This window comes from Leishmania infantum, chromosome 18 (assembly GCF_000002875.2).
Source record: "Leishmania infantum JPCM5 genome chromosome 18".
NCBI classification, from domain to species: domain Eukaryota; phylum Euglenozoa; class Kinetoplastea; order Trypanosomatida; family Trypanosomatidae; genus Leishmania; species Leishmania infantum.
Genome location: NC_009402.2, coordinates 115,879 through 140,955, shown reverse-complemented (window position 1 = coordinate 140,955; position 25,077 = coordinate 115,879). Strand labels below are relative to the sequence as shown.

At 58.3% G+C, this 25,077-nt stretch overlaps 8 protein-coding genes across 8 annotated transcripts; all 8 read left to right on the top strand.

The window, feature by feature from the left end:
• Positions 1 to 422: 422 nt before the first annotated feature.
• On the top strand, positions 423 to 1,205 carry LINJ_18_0320 (conserved hypothetical protein; the record flags this gene model as incomplete). The annotated part of the gene is made up of 1 exon (XM_003392355.1): positions 423 to 1,205. One exon carries the CDS (start codon positions 423 to 425, stop codon positions 1,203 to 1,205), a length of 783 nt encoding a protein of 260 aa, XP_003392403.1.
• A 792-nt stretch (positions 1,206 to 1,997) lies between these two features.
• On the top strand, positions 1,998 to 2,306 carry LINJ_18_0310 (conserved hypothetical protein; the record flags this gene model as incomplete). Its single annotated transcript, XM_001464811.1, has 1 exon — positions 1,998 to 2,306. The coding sequence occupies one exon, from the start codon at positions 1,998 to 2,000 to the stop codon at positions 2,304 to 2,306; it is 309 nt and encodes a 102-aa protein (XP_001464848.1).
• A 1,527-nt stretch (positions 2,307 to 3,833) lies between these two features.
• Positions 3,834 to 4,994, top strand: LINJ_18_0300 (conserved hypothetical protein; the record flags this gene model as incomplete). The annotated part of the gene is made up of 1 exon (XM_001464810.1): positions 3,834 to 4,994. The coding sequence occupies one exon, from the start codon at positions 3,834 to 3,836 to the stop codon at positions 4,992 to 4,994; it is 1,161 nt and encodes a 386-aa protein (XP_001464847.1).
• A 1,707-nt stretch (positions 4,995 to 6,701) lies between these two features.
• On the top strand, positions 6,702 to 7,715 carry LINJ_18_0290 (conserved hypothetical protein; the record flags this gene model as incomplete). Its single annotated transcript, XM_001464809.1, has 1 exon — positions 6,702 to 7,715. The coding sequence occupies one exon, from the start codon at positions 6,702 to 6,704 to the stop codon at positions 7,713 to 7,715; it is 1,014 nt and encodes a 337-aa protein (XP_001464846.1).
• A 1,526-nt stretch (positions 7,716 to 9,241) lies between these two features.
• LINJ_18_0280 (conserved hypothetical protein) lies at positions 9,242 to 11,356 on the top strand (the record flags this gene model as incomplete). Its single annotated transcript, XM_001464808.1, has 1 exon — positions 9,242 to 11,356. One exon carries the CDS (start codon positions 9,242 to 9,244, stop codon positions 11,354 to 11,356), a length of 2,115 nt encoding a protein of 704 aa, XP_001464845.1.
• A 3,177-nt stretch (positions 11,357 to 14,533) lies between these two features.
• GSK3 (glycogen synthase kinase 3) lies at positions 14,534 to 15,601 on the top strand (the record flags this gene model as incomplete). The annotated part of the gene is made up of 1 exon (XM_001464807.1): positions 14,534 to 15,601. One exon carries the CDS (start codon positions 14,534 to 14,536, stop codon positions 15,599 to 15,601), a length of 1,068 nt encoding a protein of 355 aa, XP_001464844.1.
• Positions 15,602 to 23,027: 7,426 nt separating this feature from the next.
• LINJ_18_0260 (conserved hypothetical protein) lies at positions 23,028 to 23,384 on the top strand (the record flags this gene model as incomplete). The annotated part of the gene is made up of 1 exon (XM_001464806.1): positions 23,028 to 23,384. One exon carries the CDS (start codon positions 23,028 to 23,030, stop codon positions 23,382 to 23,384), a length of 357 nt encoding a protein of 118 aa, XP_001464843.1.
• Positions 23,385 to 24,551: 1,167 nt separating this feature from the next.
• Positions 24,552 to 24,980, top strand: LINJ_18_0250 (conserved hypothetical protein; the record flags this gene model as incomplete). Its single annotated transcript, XM_001464805.1, has 1 exon — positions 24,552 to 24,980. One exon carries the CDS (start codon positions 24,552 to 24,554, stop codon positions 24,978 to 24,980), a length of 429 nt encoding a protein of 142 aa, XP_001464842.1.
• Between the last annotated feature and the right edge of the window lie 97 nt (positions 24,981 to 25,077).

Here is a 25,077-nt window from a genome sequence, read left to right as displayed (position 1 = left end):
GCCATCGGGGGTGATGGTGGCCGTGGTGGTGGTGGAAGAAAGGGGCACGTGTCTGCCGTGCGACACCACCCACCTCGCTTTGAAGCGCATCGCCGTCGCGCGAGTCGGGGATGCTCTCTTGACCTGCGCTGGCATGCGCTGCATATGTGGCTCACGCTTTCCCCACCTTGTCCCTCTCTGTCCCTCTCTCTCTCTCACGCTCGCTCTTTCCTGCCTTGCTGGGCAACTGTGCCGACGGCTATCGAGTGAATACCTCGGCCTTCAGCCCAACTCTCCCCGCCGAACATTGCCGACGCGTGCTTGGAGAAGAACGTGAGGCACAGGGGACCACTGTTGCCGTGAACAGGACACCGGCACCTTCTCGCCTTCTACCCATAGCAAGCACAAACCTCTGCACGCCAAGGGGCACCCTTGTTGAAGCGATGCTGCGTCCAACATGCGCGCTGGCGGCGGCGGAGTTCAAGCAGAAGTCGCGCTGGTCCAGCGTGTGGCCGAACATGCGCTATGGCGCCATGTACCTCAACTACAGCGTTGGTCGTCAGCTGCCGATGAAGGGTGTGAACTGGGTAACGCGAGATTCTAACCGGCTCACGAACTTTGCTGCTCGCTACAGCAGCGTCATTGAAGACATCGATGTGAAGCGCAACGAGGAGGAGCTGAACATCCAGATGAGCGACGTGCGATGGAACGACCACCGCCGCATCTACTGGAAATGCTTCTTTTGTGGCTCGTCGTACCGCAAGAATGTCTCGGTGCGCACCAAGTTCCACGCTGGGTGCAACTTCTGCAAGGGCCGCTACGCCTCCGAGGTTCTGAGAGAGCAGACTCCGGTGGTGGCGCTGAGGGAAGCGCAGCCGGAGCTGTTCAAGGGCCTGGCTGAGAATGAGAAGAACGACAACATAGGCTCGCTGAGCGTGACGAGCAAGTTCCGTGCTGAGTGGAAGTGCCAGTCTTGCGGGCAGCCGTACCGCGCGACAATTCGCAGCCGCACCGGGCTCACAGAACCGGGGCAAGCGCCACTGCACCCACGCATCACGGAGTGGTCTGCACACTGCCCCGCGTGCGCGTGGCGGGCAAACATGACTACCATAGGCCTGAAAGCGCAGGAGGAGGGCCAGTACCTGGGTCTCGAGACCTCCTTGGCGGAGGCGACGAGCGCGGCAGCAGGCAAGCGGATCCCGCGTCGCAGGACGCTGGTGACGTGAGGCGGCTGCAGAGGGCTTCTCTTTCTGGTCGACGACTGCTTGCGCGTACAAACGTAGTCACGCCTGGATAGATCTTGTGCTGCTTTTATGGGCGCGGTCGCTACGGTGTGCGTGTGCTGGATGTCTGATGCAATACCTGCATGTGTGTTGCTGTGCGTTTTATGCTGTGTGTGACTGTGGTGGCGGACGTCTCGTAACGCCTCTCTTGCTGTTGAACTCTTGTTCTGTCTTCTTCACCCTCCGCCCTTCCCCCGCCTTCTAGATTTTGATGGACAGGGAGGGAGTGTGGTGGTGGTGGCGAGGTGATAGCAGGACCCACGCGATGACGTTGCTGCCGCGCCATCTCTTGGTGCACACGGCGGCGCTGCTGCTGAGGTGCCGGGCCTGTTTCAGTTTATCAGCCGTGCCCCCTTTCTCCTTTCGCCGTTGCTCTCTCCCAAAACTCACCTCAACAAAGACGCTCACCGAGGTGCTGTGACTTACTGATGGAACGCCGTCGTCGTTGCCGTTGTCGCCGTCGTCTCTCTTGATCTCTATTTTTCGATTCTCTGCATTTCCTTTTTTGTTTCGCTGCATCTCCCACGACGCCCTCAACACCGCCGCCACTACACCGCTCTTCGCGTGTGCGCTCACGTGGCGGCTGCTAGTGCCGCGCTTAGAAGATCAGCAGCAACTCAGGGGTAACAGCACTGTGGTCGGGACTGCTGAGTGGCGCATGTGCGTGTGTTTCACAGACGCCCCACCACACTCTTCTTGACAGCCTTCGCTCATCCATCGTCAATATCGACGGCCATGTCGAATAGGTTCTTTCAGAAGTTTTACCTGCGGTGCGGCGACTGCTCGGCGATCCAGCGTAGTGCCCAGGGGTACAAGCCGATCGCCAACCCCATTCTCTTCAAGTCAGATGATCACTGCCGCAATTACCACGACGAACAGCGCCGCGCCGCCGGGTACTCTGGCATGTTGGTGACGTGCCGCTGTGATCGCTGCCAGCGCGTGCATTCTAACTGGAAGGTGCTTGATGCGCAGCAGTTCCTTGACGCAAAGATGCGCATGACGCCGGAGGAGCGCACTCAGCGCTTGTGGGCTTCCAAGTCGTAACAAGCAGAAGGGAGCAAATGAGGGCTGCGGCAGCACCGCTGCGGGCCACGCACTGCTGGCGGGATGTCGGGGAGATCGAGAGGCGCAAGAGTGCAGGGGAACGCCCCCTTTTCAACCCCCGATGCCCTATCCTTCGCGTCATCTCCGCACTTTGATGCTATTCTACAATGTCGTCGCTGCTGATGTTCAGACGGGATGCTCAGCGCTGCGTGTTACCGTCGATGCGTGATGCTCGCTGCTGCACTTCTGTTCTCCCCTCGATGCGTGCCGTCTTGGAGGAGGAGGGGGAGGGCTCGCTGTCTCGCTTGCGGTGGGACTGATTGTGCGAGAGCGTTGGAGGCGCGGGTGGTGGCGCGCACGTGTGTATGGTGAGGTTTCGCGCTTGGAGAAGGAAAGAAAGGGACGTGAGCGTGTCTGCGTTGGCTGTTGGCGAACCGCTTTTCTCGTTTCGCCGCTTGTTTTGTCGGCTCCCCTCGACCTCTCCCTCCTCCCCTCCATATCGGACGTGCAACGGTGCTTGGAAGGGTTCGACTGTTTCTTGCCGATGTAAAAGTCGTGCTCATACATACTGAAGGGGGGGGTGCACGTTCACGCGATAACGCACATGGTGGTCACAAAGCATAGAGTGGGGGCAAGCCCTCTCTTAATCTATCATGCATGCGGCTATCGTTGCGCTCCAGACGCAGCCGCATATCCGCCGCTCTCCGGTTGTTTATCTGCAGCAGCACGCGCGACTGCAGCGAGCGTGCGTGGTTGCTGGTGACGTGAACGTGTGTGTGCGCGCACAGATCGCCTCAGCTCTTCCTTACCCCTCTGTCTTCATCCCGTCTCTTCTGCTTCGTTTTCCCTCGTTTCTCCACCCGCTGCGGCGGCTGCACGCGGCCCCGCCTCGTTGTTGTTGGTTGTTTGTTTCGCGTGCTTCCGCCACAACATCCACTAATGTGCATCCGCACACGCACCGCCCTACGCGCCCGCACATGACCTTACACCTTCGATACGGGAGCATCCAGGCCCATCGCTGGCACACAAACACACGTGCACGCGCGCACCGATTTTGCTCTCGCTTCAGCAGGCACCGCGCCCCTCTCTCTCTTCGTATTTCTTAAGTCTTCTGTAAACCTCTAACGGGCCAATATCACTTCCATCGCGACGGCATCGCTGAAAAGCACACACAGACACTGTGGAAGATCTCCACACACGGCAAGGTCTTGTCGCTCGCCTCCCTCCCCCCTCTGAGTGTGTCACGAAGAGCGCAGTTGGTCGTGCCGGTAGTCAGCTGGCCTCACTCTGATTAACAACTAAACTTGCATCCCTTCCCACCTCTAACTAAGCCCTGTTCACAGCGAGAAAGAGCGAGCGTAAGCTGCTGTTTGGCGCGCCTTTAATCGCTACCCTTCACACGCCTCTCAAACAAACACACACACACACACACGCAGAGAGAGAGACCCTTCCCTGCGTTCTGGGCGCCCATCTCACATCCGTTCTCCATCCCCCCTCCCCCGCTATACGCTGTCGACCAGAGTGACGATGCGTACGTCCGACGCGCTCCTGCAGCAAATCGGCGCGACCTTTGCGGTGCACTACCACACCACACTCGTGAAAGCCCCGGAGACGTTGGCGGTCCTCTACACCCCCTCGGCGCATGTTGTGCACCGCTTCGAAAAGGCGAACGGCGCCGCCGAGCTATCCTCGCTGCTCACGTCCCTCACCGCTGAGGGCCTGACGGGAGTGAGGCTCGAGGACGTCATGGCCGTGCCGACCACCTCCGGCGCAATCAAGGTCACGATGAAGGGCCAGTTCGTCAGCGCCGACAACACGCAGTCCTTCACTCAGGAGGTGGAGCTGAGTGAGCTGGAGAAGAATACGTACGGCATCAAGAGCGATAAGCTGAGCTACTCGGCTGTTGGGCAGACGGCGTGGGCGGCCGAGACGCCGGTGCTGAAGGCGGCCGCGGAGCCGGCAGTGGTCCCTGCTGCTGCTGCTGCTGCAGGGGAGACGCCGGCTGCGGGCTCTGCGGCCCCTGCCAAGAGCGCCGATGTTTGTGAGACGGCAGCGCCCGCGCCTGCCGCTGACGCCACCGCCAACCCACCGGCGGACCAGGCGGCAGCGCGGGCCCCGGCGGCCAACAAGAAGCCGGCAAGCTTTGCAGAGGCGCTGCGCCTCAACAAAGTGAGTGAGGGCGCCCCCTTTTCCAACACGGCGGTGCGCGTGACGGACAAGGTGAAGGGCGCTGGGGAGAAGGGCACTGGCAAAGGTGCGAAGAAGGACAAGGCCGCCTCGCCCTCAGCGGCGTCTGCCAAGCCAAAACCGACCAAGAAAGCGCACAGCACGTCCGACTCGGTGATCTACTACGATATCATCCTGAAGGAGCTGCCGGCGTCGACGACGGAGGAGAAAGTGCGCGCTGTAGTGACGCCGGTAGCCGCTGTGAAACTTGTGAACATCGTCAAGAGCGAGAAGCGTCGCCGCAGCAAGGAGGCCGCGTCGGAGACGATTACGTTTGCCTTTGTGCAGCTGGAGCGCCCCGTTGACGCCGCTGCCACCTACGTGAAGAACGTCGTCGCGAAGCTGACGGAGATGAACAAGGAGATGCGCATAGAGGAGGTGCGTGAGAAGCCGGCCTCTGCTGGGGCTCGAAGGACGCGGGAGGGCGCTGCGGCGTTGCGGAAGAAGGAGGTGAAGGCATGAGTACCTGCTGCACGACAAGAGAATGCCTCTGTGCCAGGGTGTGTGATGCGCGGATGTGTTGTATGAAGGGCCCGGGCCTTTCTTGCCGTTTCGCCGTCGCACCTCCTTTTGTTTTTCTTTTGTGTGTTTCCTGCCTCTCTCTCCGCCATTCGTGGGCCCACGTGGGTGGTGTTGATGGTGTTGACGGCGGAGGCTGTGCATTAATGCCTTCTCGCTCTTGTTTTCTTTTTTTTTTTGCCTTTTATTTTTCACTAAAGGTGCGTGTACGCTTGTGCTTCGTGCTTCCGCTTCTTCGTTTCTTGACACCCGTCCCCCTCTTGCCCCTGGCTCAGCGTTGCGCGTGTGGCCGTCTGCGCGCCCCCTCTCTGGCTCTTATAAGGTCTTGCGCGGTGATGTGTGCATGTGTGCCCCACCTCGTGTTGTGGCGGTTTTGTGTGCGGCATGGCGCGACGTTACTTGTTGTTGCTCTTCCGTGTCTCTTCATATGGCGTGGCCTTCCCTTCCCTGTGATGCAATGAACGAAAGGGACCAAGGAAAGGGCGAGCGCAACGCCGAGAAAAGATGGCCGGTCGTTTGGTTTCGCGTGTGCGCGCATGCGTGTGCCGGCGTGTACGTGTGCACGTGCACTTGTGTGTGTGTGTGTGTGATGTGCGCAAGGCAAGGACAGAGAACAGAAAAAAAATGGGGTGGTGCGGCGGCGATCATCGAATAACGTAAGGAGAGCAGCGTAAAAGCATCCAGCAAGTGTTAATATATGAGTAACCACAAAGCAGCGAAGAAAAAAGCGTTCACGTGATAAAACGAAAAACCAACCAGAGGAGGGCGTGGAGGAGGCGTCTGCACGGTCGTGCGCATGTGCGTTATTGGGTGTATGGGATGCGCGTGCGAGGGAATGAATCGACCTGTCGATGCAGAACGGTGATGCGCCATCGCTATTCTTATTTTTTTTTCAGCGCCTCTCCATTCTTGTCCCTCTCCCTCACACCGTGTTCGTCTTTCGCGGACTGTTTCTCTCGTGCACCCGCTCCACCTTTTGCTAGCGCTGTGCAGATGGTCTTGACGTCTTTTTCATTCCGAGTGCAACCCACAGCATGAACGCACCCCGGTGCTGGTGCCTTTTCTATGAGCTTCACTGAAAAGGCTTGCAGCAGTGGCCGTCGCAGCGGACCGGAAATCGCTCGTCTGATGACTCAGGTCTTCCACGCCTTTTTTCGTTTGGATCCGGTCCTTTCACTTCACCACTCCCCTTGAACGCTCTTCTGTTTTCCGCACATCCGTGCTTCACCTCACCACTTGTCCGCTCCTTTACACAGCATGTGGATACGTCGCCGCGTACGAGCAGCGCCCTTCCCCATCTCCCCTCTACTGATGAGAAGGGGCTGTCACATTTGAAAGAAGCGACGAACCTCTTTCAACGAACGTCCCCCTTTTCCACAACAGACGTGCATCTTCACCCGCCAACGGACACTCGCGCAGTGATACGTGAGGCGCCAGTAAAGGAACGGAGCCAGAAGTCACTCTTCGGGCACAGCCCCCACCCCTGCTGCTTCGCTTCGCTACGCCTCCCCACTCCGAAAAAAAAGCGACTGCGCCCCTACACACGGGAAAGCCGTGCGCAGTCCTCTCTTCGCTCTTCTTCCAACCAGACCCTCTGAGGAGACACCGACACACACACACACACACACACAGGGGGAGCGTGCCGTGACGATGAAGACCATTCGCACGATCGGCTTCACCGGCACTATCGCAAGTGGCAAGACTTCCCGCTGCAAGCACCTTCTGAAGGTGGCGGAGAGCTGGCAGCAGTCCACTGCTGCTGCCAAAGGTTCAGGGAAGAATAACGCGACTCCCTCAGCAGCCCTCGGCAGTGATAGAACGATGCGCCCGCAAGCTATCCCGTCTTCTTCGGCGCTGGCGGTTCACTACATCAATGCAGACCTTGTCGGTCACCACATCTACGAGCCTGGCAAGCCATGCTACTACGATTTGCTGCAGCACTTCGGCACCGCTATCCTGACCGCGCAGGCTCCGACTAAAGCAGCGAGTCAACAGACAGGGCCCCCGACCCAACGAATACAGGAGGGGGCCGGTCGAGGTTTTAGCGCCGCGGGGTCAGGAAAGGCGGAGCCATTTATTGATCGTCGTGTGCTGGGCCAAATCGTGTTTGCTGAGGAGCGCAAGCTGCAAGAGCTGAACTCGATCTGCTGGCCGTACATCACCGCCGCCATCAAAGACGAGCACGCCAAGGTGTATGCGAGTCTTAAAGCAGCATATCCGCCCCTCATGGGGTCGGCTGAGACTTTGTCCTCTGCCATACAGACGCCGACGATTGTTTCGCCGCCGTCCCCGTCACCTTCGACGTCGCCTGATGCCGCCGTCTTGGCAGCACCGGCCGTCGGGTTGGTCATTGTGGAGGCGGCTTTGCTCTGTGAGATGACGGAGGTACTGGAACTGACTACCGACCTCTGGATGACGCACTGCACCTCTGCAACGGCGGTGGATCGCGTTATGATGCGCAACCAAATCAGCCGTGAAGACGCCGAGCGGCGAGTGGCCAGCCAGCTCGATGTGGAGCGGAAGCTGCTCAAACTGCGCCACCTGCCTTATAAGGGTGACATCGAAGTCTTCGACACGACGCAGGTGAGCCTGGAGGAGGGACTCAAAGAAACGGAGGCTGCCTTCGAGCGATACTGGAGGAAGAAGATCGCAGTTCACCTATAACAGGTGTGCCGAAATGAAAGTGCTTCCTTCGCGAAGGCGTTTTACTGGATTTGCCGACGGACACAGCGGTAAAGTGCTTTTCCTGCACAGTCGCCCTTCCAGCCGTGACCCATGGACGGCGTCTTTCTCTCTCTGCCTTCTCTCCTCATGCATCTCTGTGCCATCGTGAACACATCTAAAGCATTTACTGTTCGGTACGCACACGCCGATACACATACAGGCGTCACGAGTGCTGCTATGGGCGCGGCACCACCACCTGCGCCCCCCTCTCTTTACCTGCTTTTTGGCGATGCCGGCGCTATCGATTCTTCACACTCTCATTTTGTTTTTTCTAATGTGCTGGCGATGTGGTTTCCGTCAGCGTTGCTTGCGTGCGTGCGTCCTACTTTCCCTTCACGCGACGATGATGATGACGTTCTCTTTGCGCATCTCAACTCTTCTTGTGCGTCATGGTTCCCTCATGTTCCCTTTTCTTTTTCTCCCCGTCCAAATGCTGCTACAGGTTGGCGTGTCTACGGCACGTGACTGCAGAGGCGGTCTGTGCGTAGGGTGGGTTGGTGGTGTACTGGTGGTCGCGAGCAGGCGTGCATATTCTCTCTGTCGCCTGCTTTCTTTTTTTTTGTTGTTGATGCCCCCCTCCCTTTCCGCTGCTGTTGTTAGCAATTCTCCACCTGACGCGGACGTCCCTCCCTGTGCCCCTCGTCCCTCTTGTGAGTTGATGTGCCGTACACACACACAACCGTCATTTGCTAACTGTGACTCCTCCCATCCGCACCAGCCGCGCCATCACCGTGCTAGTGCACCAACCCTCCTTCCTCCTCCCTTCTGTGGTGTGGCCGTCCACAACTCCTCCTTGTGCCATGTGCGACCGTCGTGACACCCGCAGTGAGGAGAGTGCAACCGAGCAAGCGCAAAACGCAAAGCAAGAAAGGCAGACGCGCGCCCACGCGCTGGAATGCGTGGCTATACGGCCATTCGCACACATCGATACGGAGAACACAGATGGTATCGCCGCCCCCCTGCCAACACGGGTATGAGTCGTTGACTCATCGGAACCCCCTAAAGCTTCTTCCCTTTCCTCTCATTCGTTCGTCGGCATCATCGCAGTGCCATCCAGCGCGCGCGCGAGGTCGTTGGAAGAAACTCAGACTCCCTCCCTTGTATTTCATGTCCCTTCTGCTCTTGGCGTTTTTTCGGTGCTCTGACCCTGCCAAGGTTCATGGAATTGGTGCGCGGCCGCAGCACTGACCCCCCTCCTGCATTTTAGTCGTTGGCTCTCTCTCTCATTTGTTTTTTTTTTTTTTGCCCGAACGCGCGTGTGTGTGTGTTCCTTGCGGCTCTGCCTGTATGCCGGCAAAGGCACGCTGTCACTCTTTCTCCACCAGTCTCTGTGGTTGCCTGCAGCGAAAGACACACGCCCGCTCCCTCGCGACTTTCCTTTCACCGTCGATAGACATCCCCATCAGCCACTTTCCCTTCTCTCTCGCTCACTCGCTCTCTCGCCGTTGTATCCGTGATCGCTGGCCATGAGCGCGCCCGCGAGTGTGGAGGCGCTGCGGCGGCAGCTGCAGGCGGAGCAAGACGCGCACGCAGCGACCATGGCGCAGCTGCAGGAGCAAACGCGCACATTCCAGGCAGTGCTGGCGGAGCAGCAGGAGGCCTTCACAGACCTCATCACCCGTGTAACGGAGCTTCGCGTGGCGAAGGGCGAGTGCATGGCTGCGCAAGTAGCCGGTCGCACACAGCACATGACCTTCAATACCGGCTCTGCCCTGCTTGACGGCCTCTTGTACAGTCTGCATGCGAAGCTGGAGGATCCAGAGATGTCGGTCGCCACCTCCGTTCTCCAGAAGCTCGAGAACGCCGCGCTGGAAGCGCTCACGCCGTACGGGCCGGGGCGCGTGTCTGCCCTCTTAACCAGTAACGCCTCTGCTGTGCGCACGACGGGCCTCCTCGTGCTGTTCCCCAATGACGTGCGTGGCGTGCGACAGTGGGCGCGGAAGCACCTGAGCAGCTGTGCTTCCTGCGCCGCTCGACAGGCGCAGCTGCCCGCGTGGACGCCGTACCGCTACGACAGCAAAGGGACCGGCTTCGCTGCAGCCCCCAACCTTCGAGCGATTCCGAACAAGCACTACCACCACGTCGCCATCTCCCTTTTGCAGGAGCGCAGCATAGCGGACCGGATGGACACCGAGAACCAGCTCGTCATCATGCGCGCCACGGCGCTTGTGCGCGTGCAGTCAGCGCAGACAGGACAGCCGCTAGCGGATTCGGCGACTACATGTGCGCAGATGACCAGCAGTCTGCAGGCCTTCTTGGCAGAAACGATGACGGAGCTCCGCAGCAACATCAGTGTTTCTGCTCCGTGGAGCACCGGCGCCAACCCGAACAGCGAGCTCTCTGCAGCCATCGAAATCCTTCTCCACATGGTTGAACCAAGCGTGCAGGTGCGGCCCATGCAGCAAGTCGCCGTCAACTCCACTGGTGCCTCGTGCACCCTTGTGGAGATTGAGGCGACGGTGAGTGTGCCGCTTCACGTCTCGGCACTGGCGCCGCTGCTTCGCTTGATGGATGACCCGGCGCAGCGCGGCTATGTGATTCAGCAAGTTCTCACGCCGCTGGCGCGCCGCATTGGTGACGCTCTCGGCGACGGCAACTTGGCCGCCCACTACACGTCGACGGGTCTGCGGTTTGCTGAAGCGCTGTATCACATTGCCGTGCATCAGGGCCTCGTGGAAACCGACGGGTCGCCTACCGGAAAATCCAGCACGAATCCTTCGGCGAGGTCGTCTCCAGGTGGCAAGGACGGGAAGAGCAAGACACTGGAGCAGCTCTACCTCATTCTCCAGGCGCTGGCGGTCTTTGGCACCAGCGTCGATGTGGAGGTGATCACGCCACACGTGCCGGCAGGCCAGCCGGAGTCGAAACAGGATGCAAAGAGGGCGGCATTGCGCCTCGCTCGTGCTCTGCTGCGGCAGTTTGCGGCCCCGAACCCACACGTGGTGCCTCGAGGCGACGATGTAGACACCGTAAACATGACCATCAAGGTTTCGCGTGCCCCGACGACCTTCCTGGAGGTTCTCAATCGCGCCTTCAGCAGCAACCACCGCCTCCCTCCCACCTCACGCAGCACCGCGCTTGACGCATTCATGTCGCCCAAGTCGAAGATCAGCCTGGGGTTGAAGCTGTTCAGAGAGCTTGTGGTGGAAGTCTATCGGCCCTATCACCCCTGCACGGGCATTGTCTTGGCGGCAGAGAACGGTGTGGGTGGTCGCCCTCGTGCGCCGCCATGCGTGCCGGTCATCGACCTTCCTGTGGACGTGGTGGAGGCGAATGTGCGTGTTGCAGCGTACGTCGAGCAGCGCCTGCAGCAGCTAAACGAGATAGAGGCGTCAGATGTCGTTGCAGCGGAGGGCCGACTTGAGCGGGAAGGTAAGGCTTTCGTGCAGCGGGTGGCGTCCACGCTGCAGCAGGCGGCGCCGGCGGAGCGACTATGCAGGCAGTGGACTGCTGCGCAGATCACGGTAAACGAGGTGTCGAAAGTGCGCGTGGATGCCTTGGTGCCGTTTGCGATGACGGAGGTGGACGCTCGATCAGCGACGAAGCCGCTGCTATACCTGCACGTTGTCTACAGCAGCTAGGCATGAGGGTACCAACTTCACAAAGAAAAAGAATGAGTGAAGCTAAGCTGCGAGGAGGCCAGAGAGAGAGAGCGTGGGCGTCAGAGAGCAACACGCGCGTCTTGCGTTGCCCAGCGTCTTGCCGCTGCTTCAGATGGTGGCCGTTCGACAAAGGCCATGGGCTTGCGTGGTGGTCATGCGCTCCTTCCCTTTCCTTTTTCGTTTTAAATCGCGAAACCACTGTGATGCACGGCGTTCCGCACTGATGGGCGCTGATCTCTGCTCTTGCCCTCTTCCCTGAAAACCCCTCTCCCCCCAAAAAAAAAATGAAAACAACGCAAGACAACAAAGACGCCCATGGCTGTTTGTGTGTACCGATCGGCTCGTGTGCGTTTTTCCCCATCCCCTCCCCTCCTCCGTCCCCGCCCCCACCACACACGAGCTAGTGAAGGTGGTGGTGGCTGTTCAACACGGCGCACGCAAGCGCTGCTCATCTATATATATTTTGTGTCTCTTCCTCGCCGTTCTCTGCCGCGCATGCGCTGAACCCACCGCCGCCGTCCTCGCCCCTTCAGCCATGACGGCTTCTGCACCGCTTCCTATCCCTACCTTCGGTCTCTGCTCTTGGTGCAGCAGTGCGTGCGCGCCCCATGCCGATGTGTAGACTCCCCTGCACAGCGGCGTTGTCTTCGTTATCCTCTGTTTGCTGCTTTGAGTCCCTGATGACAGAGGAGGGACACACACCTCCGCGCGTGGCATCTCAGGGCCCAGCGGCCCCGCACCCTCTGTGTGGGTGGAGGAGGCCAAAGCAGCCCTCCTATATCCCTGCCAAATGCCGAATCACTTGAGGTGGTGACCGGGTCAGGTGCCTACGACGTAGGGGGGAGGCGAGTGCGATGCATCCCTGCTGATGTGGGCGGCCGTGCCCTGGACGGCGTGGCGTCGGGGCGACCTGCGACTGTGAACAGGTCTGTGCCCATCCACGTGATGGGCGTTCATCTTTTTTCCTCCTTTGGCTTGCGTTTTTTAGGCGTGACGCGGTTCGATGCTATCGTGGTATATTGCATACGTGACTACCCTCACCCGTGCTACCTTCCATCCTTGCCGCTGGCCTCCTCTTTCTCTGCTCCCAAGTATCTCTCTTGCCTTGTGCCGGTGCTGTGCTGCAAGCAGACGCACGGGCGCTCCGCCACACGAGAGAAAGGCACAGAGAGAGACCTATACAGGAGCTGGCAAAGAGGCGCACGGGGAGTATGGCATAGGTGACCGTGAAAAGGAAAAGGAACGAAATTTGAAAAGCTGAGAGCGACTCTCCTGTCTCCGCCCACCTCGTGACGACTTGTCTTTCCCTCTTTCTACAAACAAGTTAGCGCTTGCGAGCCACGCCAGAGAAAGACGAAGGGGGCCTCAGGCGTATGTCGGTGCGCTCACTCACTACCACTGCACACCTGTCTGTATGCCTTGTGTGCGCGTGTGCCACATGGGACGTCCTCCTCCTCCTGTGGGCGTGCATGCCATCGGTTTCTGATTCTGTTATGGTCCTTTCGGGTGTTTCGTTTATTCCGTGACTTTCCGCTGCTTCCTTCACCTCGCCCTCCATCTGTTGACTTTGCCGCTGCTTCACGCCGCGGCTGAGATCACTTGGTTGCACAGCGAATCGAGAAATAACCAAGCAACAGCAAAAATCGATCTTTTCAGTGCAGCCTGTCTAGTACCTTCCCCCCGTCATCCCCCTCCCCCTTCTCCAGCCCCCCTCCTCTCACATTTGTGCGCACGTTGGTGATTCACTCCATTTACTTTGCTCTCCCGGCCTCGCCCACCCGAGGCAGTCACCCACAAACGCACACACAGATAGACAGTCTACAACTGAATCGCCTCACGCCCTCACGATATACCCCCTCTCCCTCCTGCGGTGGACACTCTTCCCTGTGTTTTCTCCATCGCGCCTCGTTCTCGAGGTGTAACGGACTCGCCTTCTCCAGGAGCACCTGTGGCGTTGGGACCGCCGGCAGCACGATTCGGCTTGCGCGTTTTTTCCCCTTTTTTTTCTGCTGAGAAACAGAAAGAGAGGCTGACATCCTTCCTTCCTCTCCTCCGTGTGCGTTCGTGTGTGTGTGTGTGTCGTTGGGCGTCTCTTCCCGTTCCTCGCCTCACCGGCTTCTTGTTTTGCGTGTGACGCGGGACAGAACCAGACGAGTGCGAGAGAGAGACACACACGGTCGCGACGAATACAGCCACGCACTCGAAGACAGTGTGTTGGGACAGCAGAGAGAAGCGCGGAACAGAAGAGCGAAAAGGAAAGTGTCTCTAGCCACCAAGCGGAGCTCATTACGCGTACACCGTTTTGATACACACGCACATACGCGGCATATCCCACCCAACGCCCATCTCCGTGAACGAAAACGAGGAGCGGCGCTGACAGTGCAGCGTCTCATCGTTTTCTTTGTTTTTTTTTTTCATCTCTCCGTTCCCCTCCCTCCCCCTCCGAGCACCACCGTGCGCTCTCTTTGTCTGCTATACAGACTCGCTCTTGTCTTTGTCTTGCGCTCCCCTCGCTGGTTCTCTCTGTGAGCCGCCGCCGCAGCAGCAGCCCTGCCTCTCCGGCTCGGCCTACGTCTGCCTGTGCGTCTGTGTAGGTGTGAGGTGGTGCGCCATCCATCATCTTTCTTTCCGCCACACCTCTCTCCCTTGTCCTTTAGTTGTGTGTGGTGTGTGCTCTAGCCTCTTCTCTCTTCGTCGATTTCTCGTGTTCGTGCCCGTGCATCTGCGAGTGGCAGGCAGCTCGTCTCTCTCTCTCCCACCCCACCGCACATCTTCCGCACTTTCGCCTTGCTTTTCTCGCGTGCGTTGCGCATGTGAAGTGCGCTAGTTTGTAAGATTGTGTGTGTGCGCGCGCCTCGGCAGCATCTCTTCCCACCAACTTCCTTCTGCGTTGGTGTTTTCTAGCGCTGTCTGCGTTCCTATCTCGCTCTCTCTCGCTCTCGCCCTGTTCGCGTGCGCGCGTCACCGTGTCCGTGCGCCGTCGCTGTTTTTTTCTTCCAGGGTGTTTCTGATCTCCCCTTCCATTTCTTTGCTTCTCCGCCTTACTTGTGTGTTCCCACTACGCCGTCCTTCTTCGAGAAGCTCACCACCAAGTTCAGCCCCAGTAACAAGAAAAAAGGAAACACCACCTCGTCATCCAGTCACACCCGAGACAACATGTCGCTCAACGCTGCCGATGCCGCGGACGAACGAAGTCGCAAGGAGATGGACCGGTTCCAGGTGGAGCGCATGGCTGGGCAGGGTACATTCGGCACAGTGCAACTAGGGAAGGAGAAGTCGACAGGCATGAGCGTGGCGATCAAAAAGGTTATCCAAGACCCGCGCTTCCGCAACCGCGAGCTGCAGATCATGCAGGACCTCGCCGTGCTGCACCACCCCAACATCGTCCAGCTCCAGAGCTACTTCTACACCCTGGGTGAGCGCGACCGCCGCGACATCTACCTCAATGTCGTGATGGAGTACGTGCCGGATACGCTGCACCGCTGCTGCCGCAACTACTACCGCCGTCAAGTGGCGCCACCGCCGATCCTGATCAAGGTCTTTCTTTTTCAGCTGATCCGAAGTATCGGGTGCTTGCACCTGCCCTCCGTAAACGTGTGCCACCGCGACATCAAGCCACACAATGTGCTCGTTAACGAGGCGGACGGCACACTGAAGCTGTGCGATTTTGGCAGTGCGAAGAAACTCTCGCCGTCGGAGCCGAACGTGGCATACATCTGCTCTCGTTACTACCGAGCCCCTGAGCTCATCTTCGGTAACCAGCACTACACGACCTCGGTCGACATCTGGTCGGTGGGGTGTATCTTTGCTGAGATGATGCTTGGCGAGCCCATCTTCCGCGGCGACAACAGCGCCGGCCAGCTGCACGAAATTGTGCGCGTGCTCGGCTGCCCCTCGCGCGAGGTGCTGCGTAAGCTGAATCCGTCGCACACGGACGTGGATCTATACAATAGCAAGGGCATCCCGTGGAGCAGCGTTTTCTGTGATCATTCGCTGAAGGACGCCAAGGAGGCGTACGATCTTCTTAGTGCGCTGCTGCAGTACTTGCCGGAGGATCGCATGAAGCCTTACGAAGCACTGTGCCATCCGTACTTTGACGAGCTTCACGACTCCGCCACGAAGCTGCCGAATAACAAGGATCTCCCGGAAGACCTCTTCCGCTTCCTGCCGAGCGAGATCGAGGTCATGAGCGAAGCGCAGAAGGCCAAGCTGGTTCGCAAGTAGAGTGGAGGGGCGAAGCGAGGTGGATGGAGGGAGCCGGTCGCACGGCTGTGCCAAAGACGCAGAAGAAGCGTGATGACGGCAGAGCGCCCTTGCAGCGGGCCCGAAGAAACAAAGGATGACAGAGGGGAAGCGTCATGTCAGCGGTGCGGAGAGTGGCGCAGCGGCCAACAGAGCGGGAGAAGCCGGTAGACAATGACTGAGACCGTTGTGGTCGTGAGGAGAGCAGCTGGAGCTTCCTCTTCAGCGCCTTTTTGTTGTTGTTGTTGCGTGGGATGCCTCTGCATCCCTCGGCGGCTCCTCCGCCTCTACCCTGCTCGATGACTCACAGATGCGGCTGAGAGGCTCTTGCTTATGAGTGCTGATGCTGTAGCGATGCGACACGCCGAAAGTATCGCCTCCTCTGCTTGGTGTGTTTCGTTCGAACATGCGCACATACCCATGCCCTCCTTTTTTTTTTCCGTGAAGGGTGAAGTCTGCGTCTGTATGATTGTCGAGGCAGTTGCAGGTGACCTCTTTCCCTCTCTCTATATAGTTTTTCCTTTTTATATCTCGATCGAGGGGCCGAGTGCGTGTGCGTGTGTGTGTGCTTGTGTGCGCTCACCGCTCACCGCTCTCCGTCTCTCTCTTCCTCTACCTCTTCCTTCCCCATTCCTAAGATGCCGAGGTGCACCTGCGCATGCGCGCGGGTGTGTACACACGCCCTGTTCCCACATCTCCCGCCGTCTATTTCGGCGTCTCTCCTGTGATGTGCGTGCCGGTTGAATTTTCAGAATGGCTTTCTTCACCTGTAGCGTGGCATGACTCTTGCGCACATAGGCAATGCACACGACTGCGCACGCGCCGTCTGTGTTCCCGGCGCAACGCGCTTCCCGTGCACGCGTGGGCTTCCGTTGCCTTTGTTCTCGTGCCCGGATGATTGCGACGACGGACGAAAACCACGAAGGGGAAAACGCAGCGGCGAAAAGAAGGCCGTGAGTCAGGCGTTCCTGTGTGGCGTGGCGCTGTCCACGGAGAGCGGGGAGACGGATGAGGTCTTATGGGCGTGTGAGCACACGTGTGAGTGCGCCTCATCAACGACCCTCGCTGCCTCTTCCTCGTGGCTTTTCAGTGGTGCGATCGTCATCGCTTCGAACCCTTTCACGAGGGGTCACGGACAGAGGACATGCACACAGCCACACAGCCGCACATCACAGCCCTCTCTCTCGAGTAGAAAATACGAAGCACGTTGTATGGCGGCTCTACTTTTCGGATACACGATATATATATTACATGAAAGGCGAGCAGCTGTGAAAAGGGGTCAGCCCAGAACAAGAGACAAAATCTTTTTTTTTCTCTCAACGGCAGCACTGCGAAGTATCGAAGCGAGAGCGAGAGAGGGGGAGAGGGAGAGAAAGTAGAGGAACAGAGCGCAACGCACGCAGAGGCGGTTGGAGGGGGGGGGGAGAAACCAAGTGATGACCACATCAGCACGAAATCTCCTTGTTGTGCCGACACGCTGAGGTCAACGGAAAGGAGGTTGCTGCAAGCTTCATTCCGCGGCCGCGATCTGCACTCCTTGTTTCTCCTCTCGCCCATCTAGCACGTCGATGGCATGCATGCAGTTGTGCAGGCACGGCAACCGCTTCCTTCATCTTCAATGCTCTTTCTGTGCGTCTCTCGCTGGTCGTCGCCCACCGCGCACGGTTACATGACGCCTGATGAGCAGTCCTGCCCTTGCGCCCTCTGCGTACGCGCGCCTTTTCTTTTTTCCTTTTTTTTTCGCTCTTAGGTACCGTTCTTTGCGCCTTTGTGTTTTTGCGCGTGCTGTGTTGTGCCGACCTCTCCACCCCCTCCGCCTCTCGCCATGCTCTACTTTGCCCTATGGTTTGGTTTTCATTTCTAGGAATAGATAGCTCTCCGTCTCTTTACTCGTTGTTCCGAAGAGGAACAGCAAAAAAAAAGTAAAAAAAAGCAGGATAAAAGCTGATGAAGAATTGAACTGGACGAACGCTCTCTCCGCCACATTCTCCGCGTTCCTCTCTGCTCTTGTCCTCCCTCCCCCTCACGTTGCGTCACATCCTCTCCGCTGATCTTCCGTGCGTCATGCACATACAGACACCCGCATCTCCGCGGAGCAGCGAAAGGAGGGATAGCTCGCAGAGAGCGATCGAGGGGGGGGGGTGGAGACGAGGAAGAGCCCAGAGAGCGCGTGAATGCACTACTGTGGACAAGAGATACATAATGAGAAGCGTGCAAGAAGGCGGGCGAGAGAGGAGAAAGAAGTGCGCGAAGCGATGAACGCCATTTTCGTTTTCGTTTCCCCGCTTGCACACGTCAGCGCGTGGCATGTTAGCATAAGCGGCTCTCTCTCTCCGTCTGTCTGTGTCTGTGTCGGAGTTAATGTTTTCCTTCTTTCTCGTGTTTGTCGTTTTCTCGTTGCTTCCGTTGCTCATTCTGTTTTGTGTGTGTGTTTCGTTGTCTCTTCATGTGTTGCCAATTTGGTGTCATCGGCTCTCTCTCTGTCTCTCTCTCGTGGCTGTCTTTCTGATGCGCAGGGGATTTTTCTTCTGTACTGTTTCGGTGCGTCTTTCGTCCGTACGTTTCTTGTCGTTTTATCTTTCTTTCTTTCTGTGCCTGTGTTTGCGCCGTTCTCTCATGCTCTGTTCAGTCTTTTTTTTTTATTTGCGTCGTGGCGTTGATGGTCTCTCTCTACCGGGTCGTCTGCGCGGGGCGGATGGCGCTGGTGCGGAACCGTTCATCCTTCCCATGCGAGGGATCGAACATGTACGTTTGTGCGTGTATGCGTCGCGGCTTGTTTGGTAGCGTTGTTATATTTTTGTGTTGTTTTTGGCGCGTGTAGACACGCGTACACGTCGGTTTCTTTCGAAAAAAAAAGAGACCCAAGCGACGAGGGGAAGGGAGAGCGCGCGAGGGAAGGGGGAATGAGCGGCGAAAGCGAAATGCTGGAGGTGCGCAGCCGACTTTTGGCTGCCCCCCCCTCCCTCTCCCCCAGTGTGTACTTATTGCCTCATGCGACGAGGAGTGCGCTGCGGCTGAGCATGCGCGCATGCCCTTGGGCGGAATAGGTGACATTGCAGCTGCGCTGAGAGCCGAGGAAGGGAGGGGATCGTGGGATGTTGCCCAGATTCTTGCTTCTCTCTCTGTGTCCTCCCTCTCTCCTGGTCTCTGCGCTCCCTGATCTCGTGCGAAAATGATAAAAATGTATGTAGTTGTGTCTTTTTGTATGTGTGTGTGCGTGCATGCGTGCGTTGCGGCGCGTGTGTACGGTGCATTATTCGTTGTTTCTTTCTCTGTTCTTTCTTTTTTTTTGTGTTGATGCTCCGTGTGTGTCGCATGTGCGTTTTGGTTGTTCGCCTCCCCCCTCCCCCGACAGCACCGGCTGAACGCGGTGCTCGCTCGCTGTTTCTCTCTTCTTTTTTGTGTCTTTTGTGGGTTCATGTGCACGTGTGGGCGTCTGTGTTGGCGAGCGTCTATGTCCAACGGTGTCCGTACGGGGTGTGCGCGGGATTTTTGTGTGCGAGAGTGCCTTTTTTTTTTTGACTTCCGTGCTTGTGCTTGTTGTGGTTGCTTGTTTTACTGTAGGAGTGTTGTGTGTGTGTGTGGTGTGGTGTCGCTCTGGTGTATGTTTGCTCTATGTCTCATCTGAGGCTCGCTTCTTTTTTTTCGTCTTGTTCGGATGTCGTTGTACTGTGATGTAGGTGCCCCTGTATGCGTGTGCAACTTTTCGTCCCCCTTTGGCTGTTGTTGGTGTTCTCCCTCGATTTGTCACCTCATCCCTTCCCACCGTCGTCACTGCCCACGTTGCTCATGCATCATCTGCGCCAACACACCCACGACGGCACCAAACGTAAAGCCGATTCCGCTCTTCAGTGGCTATTTTTCTCCCTCCTTGGGTGTTTGTGCCACGCCCTCGCTTACTTGGCTATCGCTCTCGCTCCTCCTATCGGCACACACACACACACACACATACACACACGCACACGTATATATACGCACATGTATGCACCGCCCCATGAAGCGAGAGAGATGAACCATGAACCAAAAACGAAGGGACGCACACATGCGCAAGTCCTCTCTTCACTGAACCCCCCCTACACATACACAAACACATGGGCTCCAAGCAGGGCGCAGGAGCGAAGTCGGCGTGCCGTAATTATTTCAGTTTTTCTACAAGTCTGCAAGACGCCAGCACTCGTGAAAGGTTCTCCTCTCTTCCATAATATCAACGGTGTCTATGTCCATGGATGTCCCGCCCACCTCCTTGGTTTCTCTTTCCGTTGAGGATGGACACGCCAAATAGGCAAGCGGGCATGATTGAAAGAGAAGAGGGGAGTGCCAAGGCGGGAGGGAGGGAAGGGGAGGGGGCGGCATACGAAAAAAAAAAGAAAGTGCACCGCTGACGTCGTGCATACAGACACAATGGTGAAGGAGTCGCAGCATCCGCATCCATGTTGTCGTCTCTTAAAGAGCGATATCAGAAGAGAGCATGCACGCGCACACGCACAGACACAGACACACACACACACACACACCAATCGAAAAACCTCTTCCGAACAAGCAAGCGGAACACGCCGCGAGGAGCTCAAAACGCACCATCACCCCCCCCCCCCGGGGGGGGGAGGGATCGGGCAGGCAAGGCGAGACTCAGCATGCCTCGACAGAGGGAAAACTGTGACGGATCGAAAAGCGCAGTGACTGGAAGCTGGTGTGTGTGTGCGTGTGTGTGTCTGTGTGTGTCTGTGTCGCGCGAAAGGGCAGATGGGGAGGAGAGAAGCGTCTAAAGGACGAAGAACGGGAAGGGGAGGCGGAGGGAGGAGCGCATGTGGCGCACGCGCCTCATTCATCGCCCTTTGCTTGCGACGCCGCTGCCGAGGGAACCTGGCGTAGCGCAGCCTCTCTCTCTCTGAATCTCCTTCTCCAGGTGCCTCACCGCTACTTTTCTCCCCTGACTCTTCTCGTGGTGCGCCTCGACCCTCCTCCAGCGGTGCCTGCGCCAACAGCCGTCTTTGAGCCTTCGCCACGGCTTCCCCTTTGGTGTGCGAAAAAAAAGGCGTGAGAGGCGCGGTCTCGCGTAGCCCTTGCCAGGCAGTACACAAACGCATCCCTGCGTCTGGGCTGCTGTGTGCGCACGCCCAAAGGCCGCCGACAAGCGCAGGCGACTTGCAGCCGGCACGACCGGATGGCTGGAACTATCCTTGCATGCAACGCTCCACGGACTTCAGCCTTCGAGCTCAAACGTTCATGGCGCTTTCACCTCTGTCGCTGCTCGCAATATTTTCTCTCCGTTTTTGCACTTGAAACACTCTGTTGCGCGTTCTGGTGAGCGATTTTCACATGACCCTTCTACGCCGTCCTGCTCCGCGCGTGGCGGCACTTTTTTTTCTCCGTGATTGTCATTCACTGCCATGCAGCGGCGACGTCGACTCAATTCGACACCCCTCTGCTCCGTCACAGGCCTCCACCACCGCGTGTGGGGCGAAGCAGCGCTTCACACGCGCGCTACAAAAATGCCAGCACAGTCATTTCAGAACGGCCTGCGCCTCAAACTCCGCCCACCACCCCGCGCTGCGCAGGTCGCCTCACAGCCGCTTCCCTCACCAGTGGGCCGTGTGAGGGCCCGGGGCGAGACAGTCGTTCAAGTGCCGTGGGCGCCCTGCCCATCACGTGGATGGGCACAGACCTGTTCACAGTCGCAGGTCGCCCCGACGCCACGCCGTCCAGGGCACGGCCGCCCACATCTGCAGGGATGCATCGCACTCGCTTCCCCCCTACGTCGTAGGCACCTGGCCCGGTCACCACCTCAAGTGGTTCGGCATTTGGCAGGGATATAGGAGGGCTGCTTTGGCCTCCTCCACCCACACAGAGGGTGCGGGGCCGCTGGGCCCTGAGATGCCACGCGCGGAGGTGTGTGTCCCTCCTGTCATGAGGGGTGCTTGATGACCCTACAGTGCAGGGAATACACACAACTTCTCACTTCTCTTCCTTCACGACTTTCTGACGGAGCCCCCGTCAAGACCTCTTCGGCACTCTCCGTCTCCGATACACGGAGATGTGTTGTTGCCTTCTTCTATTTTTGTTTGCCTCTGCCCTCATTGCCAACATCATTTCTGCTCTTATCCCCGGCACATCGAAGACCTGTTCGGTGTGTCGGCCCCGCATCCACGACGACAAGGTGGTGTAGCTGCCGTGCGGCCTCCTGTACGACTTCAGTCATGCCATTCGCCGGCTGCAACGCCGAGATGGCCATCGGCGCTGCGGGGCTGATGCTCGGCAAGTGGCGAAGGAGCTTAGCAAGGATACCAAAAAGGAGGCGCCAAGGGCTTCGAGGCGGTGATGAAGTGAGCGGCGAGCACAGGCGTCGCACACGACGTCACACGTCTGCTCTTCTGCTTTGCAGGTCTCGCCTGCGTATCACCGCATGTACGTGTACATGGTTGTTGGCGCGCGCGGAAGCGTGGCCCGTTCTCTTACTTAAAAAAATGCCACTTCTCTACGCTCCTACCGTATTCCTTCATTGTGTTTCTCTCGCGTCTCGCTCCTCTTCACGGCCGTGGTGCGCGGCTGGCGGTGCGCTTCGCATGCTTGACCATGTGCTTCGCGTGTATGTGAGGCACCTCCGCGGGCCATGCCGCCTCCTTCCACCAAAAGAAATGAAGAAAAAATGGATAATATACCCTCCTGCTCTTCGAAGGTTTCTTACCCACCCCCTCCCCGCCTGTGTTCTTTTCTTTGAAACGAGCTTGCTGCTTTTCCACTCCACAGCTCAAACCCTCTCCCTCCTAAGTGTGTGTGAGTGCGCGTCTTCCTTGTTTTCTGTCTCGCCACTGCACGGCGCGCTCATCGGAAGGAGGCGTTTTCACGCCTGCGTGCGAATGTGCTTCATCCCAAAGTAAGGATTGGCTTGTGGAGTGGCAGAGCGAGCGAGCAACGAAATCTGAAAGGGACTCGACGAGGTGCGGGCCCCACGCAGGTGCACTCGTATATTGCGTGTGACAGTGGTGAACATGGTACTGCGACCAGGCCCGCTTTTGACCCGCCTTGCGCTGAGGAGCCCAGTTGAAGTCGGAGTAACCGCCCCCCAAATACCAGAGATATACGCTTGCCCAAGATGGTTTTAGCAGGTGGGCTTGAGGGCAGTAAAAAGCACCTCCAGCTGCTGGTTTAAGAGCCACGACTCCTCTGTGTGCGCGGCCGACACGCCCATTATTGGCTTGCAGCAGATGCGTCTTCTTGCCAGAGGTATTGGGCACCTGTTGCCTCCGCTGCCGCTCCATCGCCACCCTTGGCTCTCCACTTGTTCTCCTTCTCCTTCTGTTTTCGTATTCTGGAACTTCACTCGTGAGCTCATCGGCGCCGCAGCAGTGTTCTTCTTAGTCGTCTTGTGCACCACTAAGACGCCACCGTTCCACGCGGGCGCCTGCAAGGAATGCTAGGAGGTCTGCGTCCTCTCGCTGCAGCGACCAGGCGCACCGTTGGCGGCGCCGTGGTGTCTCCAGCATTAATCACGCCCTCTCGCGCTCTCAGTGTTCGCACAGAGGATTTCTTCAGCAAGGAGGCTGTCAGTCACGCCCGCCGCGTCTCGTGGGCGCCGCACACGACGGAAAAGAAGGTCGGTGCGTTCGCCAAGCTGTCGCGCTCCAACTTCAACGATCCGCTGCCCGTCAGCTTTCACAGCGAGCCGTACTTTGAGGAGGAAATTGAGGCGTACCGTGCGCATCATCGGCCCGATGTGTACGTGTACAAGTACAACGTCTCTCCCACCCATCTGTCTCTTCGCGAGTAGCGTGGCAGGAAGGGAGGTGGGGGGGGGAAGAGGGTTCGCACGTATCCAGGGGGTGAGCACCCGGCCTCTCTTGCTCAACGCGCGTTGTGTCGGCAGCGCTCGATTTTTCCTTTTTTCGTTGTTTCTCTTCGGTGTCGTTGCCGACTCCAGTGCTGTGCGGTGCAACACGGAAACACAGAGGCAGGAAGCGGCGCGATGGCGAGGCGCCATCCTCCACGGTCGGCGCTGGATTTACAGTGTGCCATGTGTGTGGGCTCGCTGACATGAACGCTTTTTTTGTCGGTGTCGTTTTGGCATCAGGAACGTTGGACCCTCGTGTGAGTGTGCGTTGTCTCAAAATGTGCGAAGTGGTACTCTGTGCTCCGCTCTGCGTTGGAGGTGGTGGTTGGCAGTGCGTCTTCAGCGATGGAGAATCGCGCAGGGAGGCGAAAGGGGTGTAGCAGACGAATTTCTGTCTCCTTCTCCGCGCCTCCCCCGCTTCTGACGCGCTTCTACAGTGCTCATTACTTGCCGTGTGCTCTGCTCATTACCCCCTTTTTCGCCGCCGTTTCTCTGCACGTGCTTGTCTCGCAGTGGCGCAAGACATACCTGTATGCGTAGACATCCGCTACAGAAGGGAGGTTGGCGACGTGTGGCATCTACGAGCGCGTTTTTGGTTTGCTCTACATCTCTCTCTTCCTCCCTCTTTCTCGTCGCGGCACCTCTCGCAAACTGTGCGCTCGACGGGCGGGCCGCACGGCACACGCGCACAGTGTCCATTGACGTGTGTCGTACCCGTGAGTCGATCCGCTTTTTTATTTCTTGCTCCACGTTCAAGCATTCGAGGCTCGAGGTGGCTTTCTCCTGCGAAACGCGATGCGTGCCATCCCCTTGGCCCTTGCAGCGCAGAGCGCGACCACGCTGTTTGCTGCGTGCGCTGCGCGACGCTGCTTCCGAGAAGGGCGCGTCAGTTCGCCAGACCCCAGCCCTTCACCTCATGGGACGCCAAACGGTGCAACCGGCCCCGCCGCTTCTACGTCTCCCTGCTCCTCGCCCACCTCTTCAAAGGTGGCAGCCACCGACAGTTTGCAGCTAGACGACACAGATGAGTGGATCTTGTCGTTTGTGCAGCGCTCCGTCGAGGGCGGTCGTCAGTCGCAGGAGGCTGCTGACTATTTCCGCAGCATCATGCACGACGAGTCGGATTTTCGGCAGTGCCTGCTCGAGGCACGTCGGCTGATGGGCGGCCAAGAACCAGAGAAGCTCACCCGCTATCAGCAAAGCCAGTTTGCCGACCGTTTAGGCACCTACATGAGCGGCATCGCCAGCGATAAACTGCGCCGTGCACACGCAGAGGAACAGTCGACGAAGCGCTACGTGCAGGAAGGCACCCCGACAGGGGAAAACTACTGGTTCGAGGCGGGCAACACGCTTTCCTCGCCTGCCGTGCCCGGATTTGTGAAGGATGATATTTTGAAGGATATGCAGCGCGAGCGCACTGCGAAGAGCCCGGCGTTTGTGCAGCCGGCTGAGGAGGGGCAACTCACGGCCAAGGACGACGACTACGCGGCCCACGTCCGACGGCAGCGCCACAAGCTTCTGCGCGACGCCGATTGAAAGGAGGAAAACGAGACAAGTGGTGTTGAGCGTCTCGGCTGCTGCGTGAGTGGATGGGGTCTGTTGTGCGAAATTATCGGGTGCGATTTTCGTGTCT